At 35.7% G+C, this 20147-nt stretch overlaps 1 protein-coding gene across 4 annotated transcripts in view; it reads left to right on the forward strand.

The window, feature by feature from the left end:
* Positions 1-208: 208 nt before the first annotated feature.
* Positions 209-20147, forward strand: part of DNAJC10 (DnaJ heat shock protein family (Hsp40) member C10) — a 54579-nt gene continuing 34640 nt past the window's right edge. Inside the window, exons 1-10 of one of the 4 annotated variants that reach the window (XM_077956440.1) lie at positions 209-432; positions 1305-1416; positions 1881-2230; positions 3937-4099; positions 5844-5894; positions 13340-13422; positions 13626-13757; positions 14922-15015; positions 16097-16174; positions 17638-17681. In XM_077956440.1, coding sequence (XP_077812566.1) covers positions 2027-2230; positions 3937-4099; positions 5844-5894; positions 13340-13422; positions 13626-13757; positions 14922-15015; positions 16097-16174; positions 17638-17681 — 849 coding nt within the window. In that variant the 5' untranslated portion in view covers positions 209-432; positions 1305-1416; positions 1881-2026. 4 annotated transcript variants of the gene reach the window in all.

Here is a 20147-nt window from a genome sequence, read left to right on the forward strand (position 1 = left end):
GGCGCGGGCGGCTTGACCAGGGCACTTCCCTCAGCTCCGGGTTGGAGCCGGAGCCGGAGCCGGATCCCGCGCACACGGCCACGTCAACCTAAACTTACACCGCCCTCTCCACCCCACCGCCGCCGCCGCGCCGGCTAGGCCCGCAGCGGGTCTCCCAGGCAGCGTCCTCCACGCCTTTCCCACAATGCTCCGCGCCAGGCCCCGCCCCGACTCGCCTTGGACACCGGCGCGTGAGGAGCTGACCGGTGCCGGCCGCGCGCCAGTAGTGGTCGGTGTGGCTGGACCTTCCCCGTCCAGTGCGCCGCGGCTGGGCCGTCGGAGAGTGCGTGTGCTTCTCTCCCGCACGCGGTGCTTGGGCTCGGCCAGGCGGGGTCCGCCGCCAGGGTTTGAGGATGGGGGAGTAGCTGCAGGAAGCGACCCCGCGATGGCAAGGTGGGCATGGGCCCGGGGCCAGGGCTTTGCTGGAGCCGGTGGTGGCCAGGGCCCTCCGGTCAGGGAGGGGCGGAATGGCTGAGCGCCTGAACCCCCCTTCCTCTGCGCTCCTATGACCTGGGTGTTGTGTTCTTGCTCCCCACCTTCCTCCTCACTGTTATCCACACCACCCTTCCTCTGCCCAGTGGTTCCCTCTCACTTACTTACACTTTCTGCCTGAGTCCGACCTGAGACTTCAGACACCAGCGACTCCTGACAGCCCTGTTCCCCCGTGTCTCCATCTTTTCCCGTCTCCCCTGCCCCACTCCGCAGTGATGGCAGCGCGAAAGCTTTAGCCTTGCATTTACCTGGCGCTTCCACCTGCCCAGTAGCTCGGGCCACGGGCAGTTCGGTCACCCCGACGCTAAGAACAACCCCTGGACGAGAAACATCTTATCCCAAAGGGTTGATTGAGACTATGACCTCTCTTTTTCTGATGGTTGTTTTCTTGTTTGGATACTTGTTAATCTCTACATCATTATATTTTTCAAAGGTATATTTTTGTGGAATGAAAAGGAAGTATTAGAAATGAACTGAAGATCACTCACAGGTAAAGAGAAGAATTTAAAAATAGACATTTAGGATTAGATGAAAAACAGAAATGAAGTGCAAGGAGAGTTAGATTTTTCAAAGCATTAGGAGATCTTTGGAACTAAAATATAGTGGTTGAAATGTGATATGAAGAAGTAATGATGGTTTTTGCCATCATTTGCCTGCAGAGTATGTGTAACCTATTCCCTTCTCTTTTTGTTTTTTGTTTTTACTTACACCAAACATGAACTTTGCAACAAAATTACACTGGTAACTTACAATTATTTTTCTACTCTTTTTAGAAAATGGCCTCTGCTTAAATTCAATATAAGCACCTTCTGAGAAAACTCCGGGAAAAAGATCGACTGCTGTGTAGATTGTCTATTATAACAATGTACTTCACTGCCATTTCTGGTAGGGTTATATGAAAAGTAAAGAACCCTGTATTTCCTTCTAGTCCCTCACAAGGACATTTCCTACAAGTGAATTCTGCTGAAAATGAAAATTAGACAGCTTTAGGGGGTAAAGAAGTAGCTAAAAGGAAGAACTATTAAAGGCAAAGCTAAAACTGAGTAGAAAGAGGAAGGACATGTAGCTTATTGCCACCTTTGTGTTCTGGTGCTCGTCAGAGGGCTTTTCTCCATGTATAAATTGCTGAGTGTGTGTGTTCTAGCTACTTACTACCACTCATGACCTTTTATCTGCTATCTTCAGTGATTTCACAAGTCTAACTACATGAATGTAGAAAGAACGTGGGGCATTCACACTGATTTGCCATTTAATGGAGATTGTATTGCTGACCATGTTCTTTGATAAATAAATTGTGCTGTTATTGTTTAGTTCAAAATGTATTTTAACTGCCTGCTTTTCTTTCTTAGATTAATGTTTTTGGGGACAGATTTGTGATGCTTGATTCACCCTTGAAGTAATGTGGACAGAAGTTCTCAAATTTGCATATTACATCAACTGGAACCAGCAGTGAATCCTAATGTTCACTTAAATCAGAACTTGCATAAGAAAGAGAATGGGAGTCTGGTTAAATAAAGATGACTATATCAGAGACTTGAAAAGGATCATTCTTTGTTTTCTGATAGTGTATATGGCCATTTTAGTGGGCACCGATCAGGATTTTTACAGTTTACTTGGAGTATCCAAAACTGCAAGTAGCAGAGAAATAAGACAAGCTTTCAAGAAATTGGCATTGAAGTTACATCCTGATAAAAACCCGGTAGGTAAACGTTTGTTTTTAAAAATATTTGATTTTATTTTTGGTACATTTTGATATTTATTTAAATCGCTTTAAATGATCAAATGCTTAAGAATAATCACATGTCAAAATTATAATTCAACTTGTATGCTAGAAACAAAAGCACCGAAATGTTATGGATTATTTTGGATTATTTAGGAATGTCAGTACCAAAAATTCAGTTCCCTCTTAATTTGTGGACGAATTTCCAACAATTCTGTTGAAGACATTAACCCCAAAACAAACGATAATATCCATGAAGTAGTTGAAGTAGTTTTCTTATTAAAGTAGGTTAAGATCAAGTATTTTAGAACAGTTGCAAAAAATATTTTTTTAAAACTCAAGAGGGTATGACTTGCTAAAAATAGAAGTAATAGCTAATAATAGCATGTTTTAACTTTGACTATTTTCTTCCATGCACAAGTCCACAAACCAGTTAGAAAGTTTTATAAATTAATACTTGAGAGCAGCTGAATATAATGCCAGTCATAAATATTTATGTACCAATAACGTAAATCTTTCAAAACTAAATTCATTTGAATTTTTATGGTGTTTTTGTAATTAGTTGGTTATGTCTTAATGAGATTTAGCGTCCATCATGAACAAGGAGAAGATATAGTTATAATTTTCTCTTTTCTAGGTAGAAGTTTTAAAATAGGATTATTTTATTTCATTGCATAAAGCTGAGCAAGAGAAACAATATTTCTTTAAAACTCTTCTTTAGTTGATTATCTTTTCCTGAGATCCACATTTAAGATTTTTTTTAAATTTCTTTAAAATGTCAAATAATGATTTTAAGTTTCCATATAAAAGATAGTAGACCTTCTGTCATCCAAGTATTATTTAAATGAAAGCATCCTTCAGAGACAAATTTTATGAAACACAGTAACAAGGAAGAAACATTTCCAATCCAATTTTGGATTGTTTTCTTTCTTTTTTTTTTTTTTTTTTGAGACAGGTTCTCACTCTCTTGGCCAGACTGGAGTACAGTGAGGCCATCTCGGCTTACTGCAACTTCTGCCTCCCAGGTTTAAGCGATTCCCCTGCTTCACCCTCCCAGGTAGCTGGGATTACAGTCGTGCGTCACTACTGCCCAGCTAGTTTTTGTGTTTTTAGTAGAAACGGGGATCTCACCATGTTGGCCAGGCTGGTCTCGATCTCCTGACCTCAAATGATCCACCCTCCTCGGCCTCCCAAAGTACTGGAATCAGTTTTGGGGTGTTTTCTGATATTGGCTTTTATGTAATTATTTGATGGATTGGGGCACATCCTTTTTTAATAAGTTGATTTTGCCTTAAATAGAAAAATAACCTATAAATGTATTGATTTATAATTGTTATAGGAGTAATAAATATGAAATTAAGAGTTTCAACAGGCTTATTAGTTTCACTCAGCTGCATTTTTTAGGAAAAATAACTTACATGGTCTGATAACATCTGTCAGCCTTTTGAAGAGTCAATTATTATTTCATTACTTTTCTTACTTTTTTTTTTTATTGAAGATTATAGTTTCTCAAAAAATACTTCATTTCAACCCATGGTAACTCATGTCATGTTGTATTACCCCTCCTCATGTTGGTATGTGGTCTCCCAGAAGTCACTAGATTAATTAAACTTACATATATTTTTTGAAGGAAACTTGGATTGTGTATCTGAAATAATTGTATTATATCTAATATTTTTTAACAGAATAACCCAAATGCACATGGTGATTTTTTAAAAATAAATAGAGCATATGAAGTACTCAAAGATGAAGATCTACGGAAAAAGTATGACAAATATGGAGAAAAGGGACTTGAGGATAATCAAGGTGGCCAGTATGAAAGCTGGAACTATTATCGTTATGATTTTGGTAAGGTGATACAATATTACTTATGAAATGTTTTTTATCTGAGTAAAAGAAAAGTGAATTCTGTTTCACCACTTAAGTTATATATTTAATCTGTGTCACTTTGATTAGCTCCTTTTAATTTGCTGTGGGAGTGAAATTTAAAAGGAAAGTCAGTGGGTATACAGAGATGATCTGTACAGATACGAAGTTGTATTGGTCAAATCTTGTTAAATACTTTTAAAATAAGGATTGTTATTTAATAAAAAATATGCATTCATGGACTGCATAATGACATTTCACTTAGCAATGGACTGTATGTAGGAAATTGGTCCCATGAAATTATAATACCATATTTTTACTGTAGCTTTTCTATGTTTAAATACAAAGATACTTACCATTGTGTTACAGTTGCCTACAGTATTCAGCAGTAACATGCTGTACAGGTTTGTAGCCTAGGTGTGTAGTAAGATATGCTATCTAGGTTTGTGTAAGTACACTGTGTGATGTTTTTGCAACAACAAAATTCCCTAACCACATATTTCTCAGAATATGTCCCTGTTAGTAAGTGATGTATGACTATATATTTGCATTAGGGGTAGTTAAATATTTCTTTCAGTATTTTTTAGTATTAAATAATATTTCTTTCAATATATTTTAGAGCATCATATTTTCCAAGAAAGGCTAAACTTTAAGTTTAATAATGATCTCTTCAATAGAAATGCCATCCTTCTCATATGGAACCCTTATTGATGTTTTAAGGTGCTTTGGCCTTCGGTTGACATTAAGGTCAATACCTTGAAACATTATCAATAAAGGTTGCATATGAGAAGGACGAAAGGTGTTCTTTTTCTTAAACATGAAGGAAAAAATAAGGTGGAAGGAGGAAACAAAGTAAAGGAACCAAGGAAGAAAGAATGTAAACACACAGCATTTTAAATTTATATCTGGAGGATTTGCTTTTAGTAAATATAAATTTTCTTTTCAAAATAGTATTTTCAAGTATATTCTCTACACCTTGATAGTCTATATCAAGAGTTAGCAGACTGCGTTTCATAGGCCAAATCTGGCTTGCCATTTGCTTTTATAAATAAAGTTTTATTGGAATGCAATTACATTCATTTGTTTACATAATATATATGACTTCTTTCACACTTTGAGAGCAGAGTTGAGAAGTTGTGACAGAAGCCATACATCCCACAAAGCCTAAAAAAGTTATATTTACTAAATATTTGTGTCTGCCTCTGCAAATATTCCAAACTTTTTAGCAGAAGATATTCTAACATGATACCATGTGTTAAAAACCATATAATCTGAAACTTGAATGAGGTCTGTAGTCTAGTTAACAGTATACCACTCTCAATTTCCTGGTTTTTGATATTATACTGTAGCTAATTAACATGTCACCATTAAAGGAAGGTGAGTAAAAAGTACACAAGAGTCTATATTTTTGCACCTCCCTGAATCTAATTATTTTTAAAACCATAATATAAATTTTCTATGGAGATGAAATTATGTGAATATTAGGAACTACCACACACACACCTATGAGAGTCTGTATCAAAATTCTAGTATCTTTAGATCACCCTAAATATATTGATAGTATTATTTACTTTTTTTCCACTTAAGTTGTTGCATATTCTCTAAGTTTGAGATTTAATATAGTAGTTTGATTTTTTTTGATGATTAAAATGAGTAATCTATTTTTATGTGGCAATTTATATAGTGAAGTTTTGATTTTATAATTTTTATATACTTTTAAAATTAGGTATTTATGATGATGATCCTGAAATCATAACATTGGAAAGAAGAGAATTTGGTAAGTTTGTGGGCTTAAGGTTTTATGAAACTTAATACAAGTTCGATCTCATCTGAAACTCTTGGGGATATATATGTTTGAAATTTAGAAATCTTTTGGATTTTCGAACAGTAATAATGTAATATACTGTATATTAAATATTTCTAGCAGAATGTGGGGAAGTGTACCATAATAAAAACATTAATATTTCTGTAGCAAAATGTGTAAGTATATACTAAATAAAAGAAATTTAAAAATCAGTTCAGATCAGGTTTGGATGCCAAATGAGCTTGCTACAAACTTACAGCAAAATTTCTTAGAGCTTTTTGATTTTAGAGTTTTTGATAAAGGTATAGTTATTTTGGAAGTAGATTTAATTTGATTGGCAACTTGTGTGAAATGCCCATAAAAATACAGTTCTGCATTTTCCATTGCATTTAAGAAAATTGTATACCAGAATAGATTCTTATACTTTCATCCCTTTGTACGGTAATAATAGGTTTATTTTTTATACTTCAAAGCAATAAATTATACTTCAAATTTCAATTTTATATTAACTCTATCACAATTGCATTTAATTTGGAAAACTAAAATACGAACGGGCGCAGTGGCTTACACCTGTAATCCCAGCACTTTGGGAGGCCAAGGCGGGCGGATCACTTGCGATCAGGAGTTAGAAACCAGCCTGCCCAACATGGGGAAAACCCATCTCTACTAAAAATACAAAAATTAGCTGGGCGTGGTGGCACCCACCTATAATCCCAGCTACTCGGGAGGCTGAGGCACAAGAATCGCGTGAATCTGGGAGTCGGAGGTTGCCGTGAGCATGATGGCACCACAAAAAAAAAGAAAACTAAAGTAGCCTACCAGTCACAAAAAATACATATAAATCTATATAATGTTTTTCATATATTATTATCGTTAAAAATTTATTACAGCTACTTGATTATATACAGTTTGTTCCTTCTGAGCAAGGGTGGCTTTTTTTGTTATTTTTGTTTGTTTGTTTGTTTGTTTGTTTGAGATGGAGTCTTGCTTTGTTGCCCAGACCAGAGCGCAGTGGCACAAACTTGGCTCACTGCAACCTCTGCCCCCCGGGTTCAAGCGATTCTCCTGCCTCAGCCTCCTGAGTAGCTGGGATTACAGGTGCCCGTTACCATGCCCACCTAATTTTTGTATTTTTAGTAGAGACATGGTTTCACCATGTTGGCCAGGCTGGTCTCGAACTCCTGACTTCAGGCGATCCACCCACCTTGGCCTCCCAAAGTGCCAGGATTACAGGCATGAGACACCACGCCTGGCCAAGGGTGGCATTTTAATCTTAATTTCTACATCATGCTGGTAAGCTCCACATACAAAATAGCTGTTCAATGTGTTACTTTGTCAAAAGCCATCTACACAAACACTTGAACATGTTCTAAGTGAATAGAAAAATATATCTTTCCTATATTCTGCAAATAAAGTAAGACAATTTGATTCATTTGGATTGTTAATAGAATTAATGCTCATGTCACAGGCTGGTAGAATCATATCTGTTGTGTGAGTTATATAAACCTATACCTGTTCCTTTGTGGTTTTTATTGTCTCTCATCTCCCAATACATCACATCAGTAAGTGGTTTGTGAACCAGTGAGTTAGAAAACACTGGAATTACAGGTAGAGGAACTGAACAAAACTTGCAAACTTACTAATCCATGAGTCTACCTAGAATGAGACTTCACTGATAGTTATATTGTATATGGGTTCATGCTTTTTCAGATGTGTCACTATGCAGAAAAGCTTAAGAACTGCTAATAGTTCGGCCGGGCGCGGTGGCTCAAGCCTGTAATCCCAGCACTTTGGGAGGCCGAGACGGGCGGATCACGAGGTCAGGAGATCGAGACCATCCTGGCTAATATGGTGAAACCCCGTCTCTACTAAAAATACAAAAAACTAGCCGGGCGAGGTGGTGGGCACCTGTAGTCCCAGCTACTCGGGAGGCTGAGGCAGGAGAATGGCGTAAACCCGGGAGGCGGAGCTTGCAGTGAGCTGATATCCGGCCACTGCACTCCAGCCTGGGCGACAAAGCGAGACTCCGTCTCAAAAAAAAAAAAAAAAAAAAGAACTGCTAATAGTTCATATAGAACTCTAAATGGTAGTTCAAGATAAATTGCAGCCACAAAACTTCAGAGATAATTCATAAATAATTAACCTTGCTTGATGAGAGGAATGAGCAGGAGCATTGTTGTGATAGAGAAGGACCCTCTAGTGAAGCTTTCCCAGGCATTTTTCTGCTAAGCAAATGGTATCATTTCTGACTCTCTAGAAAGTCAACAAGCAAACGCCTTCTAAGCTCTTCTATTATATTTAGCATAGGTTAAGTACAGCTACTTTAAACTCTGAAAGAATAAAATAAGAGACCTACATAATATAGTAAGGATTGTGGGGATTAAATTTCATCTAAGGCCTAAGTAAGACATTACCTTGGAAAATCATTTTGTTTGAAAAGATTGAGTTTTTTTTTTTTAACAATTCAAAACATTAATAAATATTTGCTAAAATTATAGATTTGAACAACATGTAGTATCTAGCCAATAGTACATTTTATATTTTATCTGTAAAATGACCTGATGCAAGTTACAAATTTTACTCACTTAAAAAATTTAACATTGTAAAAATGAGCTTTCACATTCAAGATAAAAAGGCGAGGATAATTTGCTTTGGGTTAAAGTATTTCCATATAATTCCATGTTAAAATTAGTTATTAGTTATTTTAAAATAAAAATTTCAGAAATTACTGTAACACATTAAATCATACATGGTATTCTAAATATGTGCAATTAATTCAGACTAATTAGAAACAGGTGCAGGACTCAGTGTTCACCTACATTTCAAGTATAACATAGACCTGTGGGAAAACAGTTCATCTGTACGTTACAGGCAAAGTAATTACACTTTACTTTCCTAACAGAAGCTATTAACTATAGTTTTATGTATTTTAACAGACAATACCTCTAGTTGTATAGTTTAGAAGTGGAACGTTGCATTTTGAAATGTAGTAATTCTATTCTGGGTCACTGTTATGCACAACATCCCGTTGAGCTGTGATGATACAGTATGAAAAATATTTTAACTTTATTCTTATTACTCAGCAATCAGTGGGACCTCGGCAAATATGAGAAGTGCTCCATGAAGACAAAATACAAGTGTACCTCATTTTATTAGACTTTGCTTTATTGCACTTCACAGATAATGCCTTTTTCTTTCTTTTTTTTTTTTACAAATTGAAGGTTTTTAGCAAAGCCCTATATCAAGCAAGTCTGTCAGCTCAACATGTTTCCAATAGCATGTGCTCACTTCATGTCTCTGTGTTACATTTTGGTATCCAAACTTTTTCACTATTATTCTGTCTGTTACGATGATCTGCAGTCAGTGATCTTTGATGTTACTATTGTAATCGTTTTGGAGTGTGCCCATAGGATGGCAGACTTAATGTTTGTGTCTATTCTGACTGCTCCCTCTTCCTTCTCCCTTTTCTCTCCCTATTCTTGGGCCTCCCTACTCCCTGAGATAAAACATTACTGAAATTAAGCCAATTAATAACTACAGTGACCTCTAAATGTTCAAGTGGAAGAGATGCATGTCTCTCATTTTAAATCGGAAGCTAGAAATGATTAAGCTTAGTGAGGGAGGCATATCAAAACCCAAGATAGGCTAAAAGGCCTCTTTTGCTAGTTAAATTTATAAATGCAACGTAGAAAGTAAACGTGCTACTCCAGTGAACACACTAATGATAAGAACACAAAACAGCCATATTGCTAACATGGAGAATGTCTTAGTGGTCTGGGTAGATGAGATCATCCACAACATCCCCTTAGCAAAAGCCTAACCAAAGAAAGGCCTAATTCTTTCCAATTTTATAGAGGCTGAGAGAGATGAGGAAGCTGCAGAAAAAAGTTTGAAACTAGAAGAGGTTGGTTCATGAGGTTTAAAGAAAGTAGCCATCTCCATAACATCAAAATACAAGATGAAGCAGCAAGTGCTGACATAGAAGCTGCAGCAAGTTTTCCAGAAGATCTACCTAAGATCATTGATGAAGATGGCTATACTAAACAACAAATTCTCAAGTGTAAATGAGACAGCCTTCCATTGGAAGAAGATGCTATCTGGGACTTTCATAGCTAGAGAGAAGTCAATGCCAAGCTTCAAAGGATGGGCTGACTCTTGTTAGGGGCCAGTGCAGTTGGTAACCTTAAGTTGAAACCAGTGCTCATTTTACGAAAAACCATCAAGAATTAGGCTAAATCAGCTCTGCTCTGTAAATGTAACAACAAAGCCTGGATGACAGCACATTATTTTATGAATATTTTAAGCTTTCTGTTGAGACATACTACACAGAAAAAAAGATTTCTTTGAAAATATTAGTGCTCATTGACAGTGCGCCTGTCAAGAGCTCTGATGGAAATGGACAAAGAGCATAATGTTTTTTTCCATGCCTGTTAACACAGTATCCATTCTGCAGCCCATAGATCAAGGAGTAATTTCGACTTTCAAGTCATACTCTCTAAGAAATACATTTCACAAGACTCTACCTGCCATAGATGGTGATTCCTCTGATGGATCCAGGCAAAGTAAATTGGAAACCTTCTAGAAAGGAGTTGCCATTCTAGTGTCATTAAGAACATCTGTGATTCATGGAAGGAGGTCAAAATATCAGTGTTACAGGCGTTGGGAGGAAAGTCATTCCAACCTTCATGGATGACTTTGAGGGGTTCAAGGCTTCAGTGGAGGAAGTAACTGCAGATGTGATAGAAATAGCAAGAGAACTGGAGCCTTATTATGTGACTGAATTACTGCAATCTCATTATAAAACGTGGGGCGGTGAGGAGTTGCCTCTTACGGATGAGCAGAAAAAGTGGTTTCCTGAGATGGAACTTACTCCTGGTGAAGGTCCTGTAAACAATGTTCATATGACAACAAAGGATTTAGAATATTACATAAACTTGGTTGATAAAGCAGCAACAGGGTGTTTGAGGCCAATTTTGACTCCAATTTTGAAAGAAGTTCTGTGGGTCAAATGCTATCAAACAGCATTGCATGCTTCAGAGAAAATCTTTCAGGAAAGGAAACGTCAGTCAACGTGGCAAACTTCTTTGTCGTCTCATTTTGAGAAATTGCCACAGCCACCCCAACCTTAACCACCACCATGATCAGTCAGCACCCATCAACATCATGACATGCATGACTTGCTGAAAGGCTCAAATGACTGTTAATGTTACCATTTTTTACCAATAAAGTTATTTTTTGTTCCTTGGTTTGAGTTTTTTTTTTTTTTTTAAGAGATAGGGTCTCACTCTGTCATCCCAGCTGGAGAGTTCAGCAGCAGGATAACAGCTCACCAGAGCCTTGAACCCATGCCTGGGCTGAAGCGATCCTGCCACCTCAGTCTCCCGACTAGCTGAGACTGCAGGCACGTGCCACCATGCCCAGCTGTTTTTGTAGAGACAGGGTCGTGCTGTGTTGCCCAGGCTGGTCTCAAAACTCCTGGGCTCAAATGATCCTTCTGCCTCAGCCTCCCAAAATGCTAGGATGACAAGCATGAGCCACTGTGCCCAGCCTATTTTTTAATTAAGGTATGTACATTTTGTTGTTGTTGTTGTTGTTGTTAGACATAATGCTCTTACAAAATAGATTATAGTATAGTGTAAATATAATTTTTTTATGCACTGGAAAACCAGAAAATGTGTGTGACTCCTTTATAGCGATACCAGCTATGTTGTGATTTGGAAACAAACCTGCAATATCTGAGGTATGCCTGTTAGCAGGGTAGGAGACATTTTCACTACTAGCAAGGTTTTATGTCAAATACCATTCAAATTTGTTTTACAGCATATTTTTATTTAAGACTTATGAACAGTAATACCTTGTGTAATTATTGCTTTCTATTTTTATATAAAAATACCTCATTACTTGTTTATAGCTGATAAGATAATCCCTTCTTTCATTAAAGTTTGCATTAATTCTGTTACTATTTTTACTTAAATTTGTACTGGCTTGTGGTCTAAACCAATATGGCAATTTTTTCCACCACCTCTATAGAACGGTCATTTGCCAGACTTTGAAAACACTGCCAAAGAACAGCCGATAGTTCTGAATTATACACCTTGCCTGTAATGTACAGATTAACTGTTTTCCCACAGGTCTGTCTCATACTTGAAATGTAGGTGAACCCTGAGTCCTGCACCTATTTCTAATTAGCCTGAATTAGTTGCACATATTTAGAATACCATGTGTGATTTAATGTCTTACTGTAATTTCTGAAATTTTTATTTTAAAATAACAAATTTTAACATGAAATTATATGGCAATCCTTTAACCCAAAGCAAATTATCCTCGCCTTTTTGTCTTGAATGTGAAAGTACATTTTTACAATGTTAAATTTTTTAAATGAGTAAAATTTGTAACTTGCATCAGGTCATTTTACAGATAATAATGTAAAATGTACTATTAGCTAGATATACGTCATTCAAATCTGTAATTTTAGCAAATATGTATTAATGTTTTGAATTGTTTAAAAAAAAAAAAAACTCAACCTTTTCAAACAAAATGATTTTCCAAGGTAATGTCTTTTTTTTTTTTTTTTTTTTTTGAGACGGAGTCTTGCTGTGTTGCCCAGGCTGGAGTGCAGTGGCTGCGATCTCAGCTCACTGCAAGCTCCGCCTCCTGGGCCCAGGCCATTCTCCTGCCTCAGCCTCCCAAGTAGCTGGGACCACAGGCGCCCGCCACCACGCCCGGCTAATTTTTTTGTATTTTTAGGAGAGATGGGGTTTCACTGTGTTAGCCAGGATGATCTCAATCTCCTGACCGTGTGATCCGCCCACCTCAGCCTCCCAAAGTGCTAGGATTACAGGCATGAGCCACTGCGCCCGGCCTCGGTAATGTCTTATTTAGGGCTTAGATTAAATTTAATCCCCACAATCCTTACTATATTATGTAAGTCTCTTATTCTTTCAGAGTTTAAAGTAGCTGTCAGAATTGACTAAACCTACTTAACCTATGCTGCATATAATAGAAGAGCTTAAATCTCAGTCACTCTATTTGTCTTCTTTATTTCTCTAGTGCACACATACTCTTCTGTGAGGTTTGGCTGCTGTTTCTTGTGCTGTCACTTTTTAGAACTTTATGGCCATATTTATCTTGCAGTTTGAGGCTGCTGCTTTTTCAAGTATGGGCATAGGAGAGTTTTCTTAAAAAGTTACCATTGGTTTGAGATTTGAAAATGTTTCTCGTGGAAAAAAATTTTTTTAATTTTTTAAGAATGTCATTTATGTAGAAGATATAGAAAAAAATTGCACAGAAAATGAGAAAGACAATATGAAAATTTTATGACTTTTTTTTTAAATTCTGATCTCCACAAAAAGTTAACTAAAACATGCATGAACCTTTAATAAATAATTCTAAGTTGTTTCCATTTTATTTATTTTTAGATGCTGCTGTTAATTCTGGAGAACTGTGGTTTGTAAACTTTTACTCCCCAGGCTGTTCACACTGCCATGATTTAGCTCCCACAGTATGTATTTTTCACATCCCCATTACTAGTTTTATTTCTAATCTGCAATTTATGTGTTAGAATTTTTTTTCTATGAATAGTAGTTATCAAAAATAATTATCAAATACTTTCAAACGTCTGGTTTAAAAATGTATAGCTTGGAGTGTGTTCAAGGGAAGAAAAGTGGTCTCATCAGAAAAATATGTTTTCTTTTTCTCTCATAGTGGAGAGACTTTGCTAAAGAAGTGGATGGGTTACTTCGAATTGGAGCTGTTAACTGTGGTGATGATAGAATGCTTTGCCGAATGAAAGGAGTCAACAGCTATCCCAGTCTCTTCATTTTTCGGTCTGGAATGGTAAGGGATAAAGTTAGCCTTTTTAAAATTTGTGAAACATTATGACAAGTTAAATAGTAGAGAAAATACAGTATGTGGAATTTGCAGAACATTTTAAGTCTTGTTTTAGGTGCCATCTCACTGGTCTTCTGTAATGATAAACATTTTGGATTATGATTTTTTTTTTTTTTTTTAGACAGTCTTGCTCTGTCACCCAGGCTGGAGTGCACTGGTCAATCTCGGCTCACTGCAAGCTCCACTTCCCATGTTCACGCCATTCTTCTGCCTCAGCCTCCCAAGTAGCTGGGACTACAGGCGCCCGCCACCTCGCCCGGCTAATTTTTTGTATTTTTAGTAGATATGGGGTTTCACTGTGTTAGCCAGGACGGTCTCTATCTCCTGACTTCATGATCCGCCCGCCTCGGCCTTCCAAAGTGCTGGGATTACAGGCGTGAGCCACCGCGCCTGGCTTGAATATTTTTAAACACCATTTCTTTGTGTTTTTGTTTTTGTTTTTGTTTTGAGATGGAGTCTCACTCTGTTGCCCAGGCTGGAGTGCAAGGGCGTGATCTCGGCTCACTGCAGCCTCTGCCTCCTGGGTTCAGGCAGTTCTGCCTCAGCCTCCCGAGTAGCTGGGACTACAGGCACCCGCTCCTACGCCTGGCTAATTTTTGTATTTTTAGTAGAGACGTTGGCCAGGCTGGTCTTGAACTCCTGACCTCAGGTGATAATGCCCACCTCAGCCTCCCAGAGTGCTGGGTTTAAAGGCGTGAGCCACGGTGCCCAGCCAAACACCACTGACTTTGCTATATTTTAAAATTAAATGTTTGCCAATTTCAGTTTCTGTCTTAAGGAACATAATTTATACAATATGTATATTGTATTTGCTAGTTTACAAAGTATTTTACAAGTATTGTCTCATTGAATGTAAAGCTCTGATATCTTTTTCCTTAGTTTCCAGTGATGAAACTGAAACCATTATAAATAGTATTATTAAAATATCTTCCATAGAATCTGTACTGTCAAGATCATCAGGATATCATTTGGAAATACATTCTACTATTGAGAAATAGGACTTTGCTGCATTATTCAAGAAAATATAAAAATCAAACTCTTTGGTATTATTTTTATTGAGTTTTTAAAAGAAAAAGTAAAAGATGTTTCTCTTCTTCCAAAAACCAATAGGCCCCAGTGAAATATCATGGAGACAGATCAAAGGAGAGTTTAGTGAGTTTTGCAATGCAGCATGTTAGAAGTACAGTGACAGAACTTTGGACAGGTAATTTTATTTTCTTCATTTGCTTGATTTTCAGGGTATTTTGAAATTAGTATTTTGTTTTTAATGGCAATACTAACATTTTGGTCATAGTATTGAAATTTTAAAGTGTCTTTTCCATGTTTCTTAGAAGGGAATTGTGTCATTTACTCTGAACTCTGCTGAATTTAACAAACTAGTTAGATTTGTACAGAAACTGAAACTATTGAGATATGGGAAATGGATATGAGATAGGACTAGGGTAAAAAGACTTCTCTCAAAGTGCAACTAAATATTTTGTGATACAAGTGTTTCATTGCCTTTTTAAGTATGCTTTTCAGTCAGTAAATTCAAACCTATTCTGTTTAAAGTTTAAAAATGCTTCTAATCTTAGGCTTTTAACTCATTAACTGCCTTTAGGCAGATTAAGCTATCCAGGAAATAATAGTATTCGTGGCTCAAGATGTTCATTTTATTCGTTGAGTAAAGTTACATGTCAGAAACTATTAAATAGTAGGGCTGCAGTAGTAAAATACATAATCCTTGCCATCAGTGACTTCATTAGTGAGGAAAACATTAGTAAACAATTAAAATGCAATATAGTAACTATTGTTATAGAGCTTAAGGAAGCATAACATATGTAAAGCAACCCAGTTGGGGAAAAGAGAGTTAGAAAATACTTCTTGAAAGAAGTCATTTCTAATCTGTCATGAAAATGAATAGGAAACCTTAGGAGATCACTGTGTATTTGGGGAACTGGCAATACTTCATGAATCTGACAAAAAGATGAATAATTGGGTCAAGTGCTATGGAGAAATACAATATAGCTGGCTGAATAGGTAGACAAAGCTCAAGTCACAGGGGCCTAACTTGCCAATTTGAGTTTTTTTCTTAATGAAATAATGAATTTAGGTTTTATATGATGAAAAATTGGAGAGCCATTGAAGGAATTTGTCATACTCAAGAGTATCTTTGGAAAGATAACTGGTAAAACTCACAGTGGATTAGAAGAGGGTGGGATTAGAAAGGAAAAATTACTTAGAAGACTGTTTCTATTAGTAAAGGAGTAATAGGTGATCAGAATTTGCTTTTTTTTTTTTTTAAGGAAATTTTGTTAACTCCATACAAACTGCTTTTGCTGCTGGTATTGGCTGGCTGATCACTTTTTGTTCAAAAGGAGGAGGTAATTTTTTTAATTTTGCTGGAATGAAGAGAACATGACATTTAAATTTTCAGTGACAGTTTTAAGTATGCTACTATAATTAATTATTAAGTACTTGAAACTACAGTGTATGCCCAAGATTGCAATTGTTTTTCTTAATGAATATTTGCCTTTTTCATTATTTTACACGAGGTTATTATTCATTTTTTAATGTATTTTTTAATGTAATTTTACATTCAATTTTTTAATGTAATTCATTTTTGAATGTTCTTATGTTCAGTGGACCAGTTTTTCAGCTTAAATAGACTCATGATAAATTGTACCTTCAGGTAGCCACAGATGTTATTTGACAATTTGCAAAAATAACTAGTTGTTTACAGCTCTAACCCATCCCAAAATAATAATTTTTTGGAAATACGGACTTTGCTTCATGCTTATATATATATCTCTTAAACATACATAGATTTGCCTCATACAATTATATATTTGAAGATGACAGCTTCTTCTAGGAACCTTTCCTTGAATAAATTATGTTGAAAATTCAGTACTCTGCATAGCAAGCCACAAACTGTAACTGTGTTCAAACAGTGTGGTTGGTTAAAAATTGGTCCAAGATAACAAAATATTGTAACTCAATGTATTTGCATGTATTTAATCCCAACGTGAGTCTTTTCCCCACATTTCATCTCTCAGCCTTCATGCTACTATATCGAAAAGATACTGCCTTTTAACTAAAATCAACCCATTACCCCATCCTGTAAGTCCTATGCTAGGAAGACACTGCCTTGCAGCAGAACATCAGCCTTAAACTTAACTAATCACCAAGGGATTTTGTCTCATTTTGGCCTATTGCCCAAATTTCTGTTCATCAAGAACAAAACTTCTTACACTCCCTGAGATTCTTTTACTTCTCACCTCAGGTAAATTGCTTTTCCCTGTCTTTGTAGGCTCTGTGATGCTATAGCTCTCTTTCTTCTAAATCTTCTCTCATTGTATTCTAGTGTTCATATTTACAGAACTTTCATAAAAATAGTGAAGGCACTATTTAAAGATTTTATTGTATTTTGAGGATCCTTTACATACTTTTATCAAATATCTGTTACATTTTATTTTCCCCCAATTATGAGATCTCTTGGGTAAAAGGGATTGTTGATAGGAGGAGAGATTGAGAGTATCATCCTAAAGAGAGAAAATTACTCTTTTCCTCTGTAGCTAGAAATCCTAGAAATTAAAGGGAGAGAATGAAAGAATGTGAGAGAGAGAGTGAGGGAGCGAGGGAGAGAGAGAGAGAGAATGTGTGTGTGTGTGTGTGTGTGTGTGTGTGTGTGTGTGTGTGTGTGTGTGTAAGTAGAAGGATTTTCATAGAGTCCAGCTCAATTAATTGCCTTCGAATGAACATGGTAATTTGGGGGAAAGGCAAATGCAAGTATTTTCATTAGGCTTCATAAAGGTAAAACTGCCTCATAAGGTTTTTTTGTCCCCAGATTGTTTGACTTCACAGACACGACTCAGGCTTAGTGGCATGTTGGTAAGCATCAATCATTTTGTAAAATTATATCACCATGTAAAGAAACACGTTTAGAAATTGATTTGAAACGTTTTCTTCCCTTGTTTCTTGAACATTTAACTCACCTATTTGTAATCTTATTTTCTGATGACTGTATTCATAGCTATGTGTTTTTTTCTGAATAATTAGCTACGTTCAATAAATTTTGACGTATTCTAAGTGTCATTTACTTTTTAATTATTCTGCAATTTATAAATTCCTCTTCAACTAAAGTTACATGTTAGTGTTTTTGTCATTTCCAAACTTTATTTTTTGTTTTCTTTTTTAGTCATTTTAAAATTTATTTCACTCTCATGTTAATGGCTTGGAAGTAGTCTGAGTGATGTTAATTTTTTAACACCATTGAAATACCCTTTGTGGCTTTGTGGCTTGACACTTTGTCAGTTGTGAAAATTGTGGAAATTCTTTGTGAGCTTGAATATAATAATGTCTTCTAAGTTAGGTATAATATTGTATTTATTAGATCAGATTTATTAATCATGTTATTTATTTTTGGACTGCATGATCTGTAATTTCTAAAAGGGATGTATTAAAATCTCTTTCAATCATTGATTTCTCTCTTACATTTCTGTCAGTTCTTCCTTTACATATTTTGACATATTGTTCGCAGCAGTATGAACATTATTATATCCTTTGGCAGCTATTTATTTCTCTTTGTGCATTATGGATTTTTTTTACACAAATTCAGTTTTATTTGATAATAAAATCACTAACTTAGTATGCTTTTGTTTCATTCCCTTTCCTTATTTCACCCTATGCCTAGGCCTTTAGTTTTTCAACACTACACATTAGAATCACCTGAGGAGATTTTAAAAATAATAAAAAAACAAAACCAGGTCCCTCAGATCAATTAAATCAAAATATTTGAGGGTGAGGACTGAGCATTAGTATCTTTGTTTTTTTTAATATTTGGTGATCGGAGTGATCGGCCTATATTTTTCCTTTTCAGTAAAGTCTGTGCGCTTTTAGCATCAAAGTTAGGCTGGCCTTTAAATGTATTGGAAAGTATTCTCTTTTTTTCTCTTCTTTGGAAACAGTTTCTGTACAACTGGTGTTCTTTCTTTCTCAAAAAGAATTTTTTTTTGGTAGAATTTATCAGGAAACCATCTGGGCCTGGAGTTGTCTTTGAATCTGTTTTTATAGACTTTTCTCCGATCTCTCTTGATTGATTGATTGATTGATTGATTTTCTACTTCCTCTATTTGGTAAATTCTGTTTTTCTAAGACTTCATTCTTTCTACCAAATGTCTAAATGTATTGCTATAAAAATTGTACATAATGTCCTATTTTTTTATATCTGTAGTATCTATAGTGATGTTCTTTCTTACTTTCTGATCATATTTTTTGTGTGTGTGTCATCTGTTTTTATTCTTATTCTGTCCAAGGAGAGGTTTTTTAAGCTTTATAAGTCTTTTCAAAGTCTCAAGTTTTAGCTTTATTGATTTTTTTTTTTTACTGCACGTTTCTTTATTTCATTGACTTAAGTACTGTATTTCCTTCCCTCAACTTTTTTATGATTTAATTTGCTGTTCTTAAATGATTAGTTCATTCATCTTCAGGCTTTCCTTTCTAATATATGAATTTAGATTGTAAATTAGTACAACTTTAGGTACATCTTCTATTTTGATATATGTAGTATTTTGATTAGCAGTTCAAAATATATTTTAATCTTCCATTTTTATTTCTCTTTGAATCACAGATTCTGTATTTTTTGTTCCCAATCATAAAGGGTATTTTTAAAAGTACTGTTGTTATTTTTTGGCTACCTTAATTCTACCGTGGATAATGAACATGGATTCAGTTTTTTTAAGTGGTTAGGCCTTTTTTCATGGCCCAATATGTGGTAAATTTTTATAAAATGTTTCATGTGCATTTGAAAATGAATCCTGTAATTCACAGGTGCACATTTCTATAAAATCAGTTGGGTCCAATTTGTTAGCTATGTTGATCAAATCCTCTAGATCTTAATAATTTTATTGTCTGCCTATTCTGTCAATAACAGAGAAGTGTCTTAATATCCTCTACTACTTTGTGGATATTTCTATTTCCTTTGTTTTCTGTCAATTTTTATTCATTTTGATGCTTTGTTATTAGGTAGATATTAATTTAGAATTGTATGTTTTCTTGGTGATTTGAATCTCTAACCTGATGAAATAACCCTCTTTATCTCCTTTCATGCCTTTTACCTCCAAGTCTACCTTGACTGATACTAATATAGCTACACCAGCTTTCTTTTGTTTAATGTTGGCATTTTTCCATTTTTTACTGTCAGCCTTACTGTATCCTTATATTTATTAGCCTGCAATCAGCATGTAATTAGGTTTTGTATTTATCTAGTTGCCATTCTTTATTTTAGTCCATTTATATTTAATATTATTCCTGACATAGTTGGCTTTATACTTACCATCTTGTTAGTTTTATATCTGT

This window comes from Macaca mulatta, chromosome 12 (assembly GCF_049350105.2).
Source record: "Macaca mulatta isolate MMU2019108-1 chromosome 12, T2T-MMU8v2.0, whole genome shotgun sequence".
NCBI classification, from domain to species: domain Eukaryota; kingdom Metazoa; phylum Chordata; class Mammalia; order Primates; family Cercopithecidae; genus Macaca; species Macaca mulatta.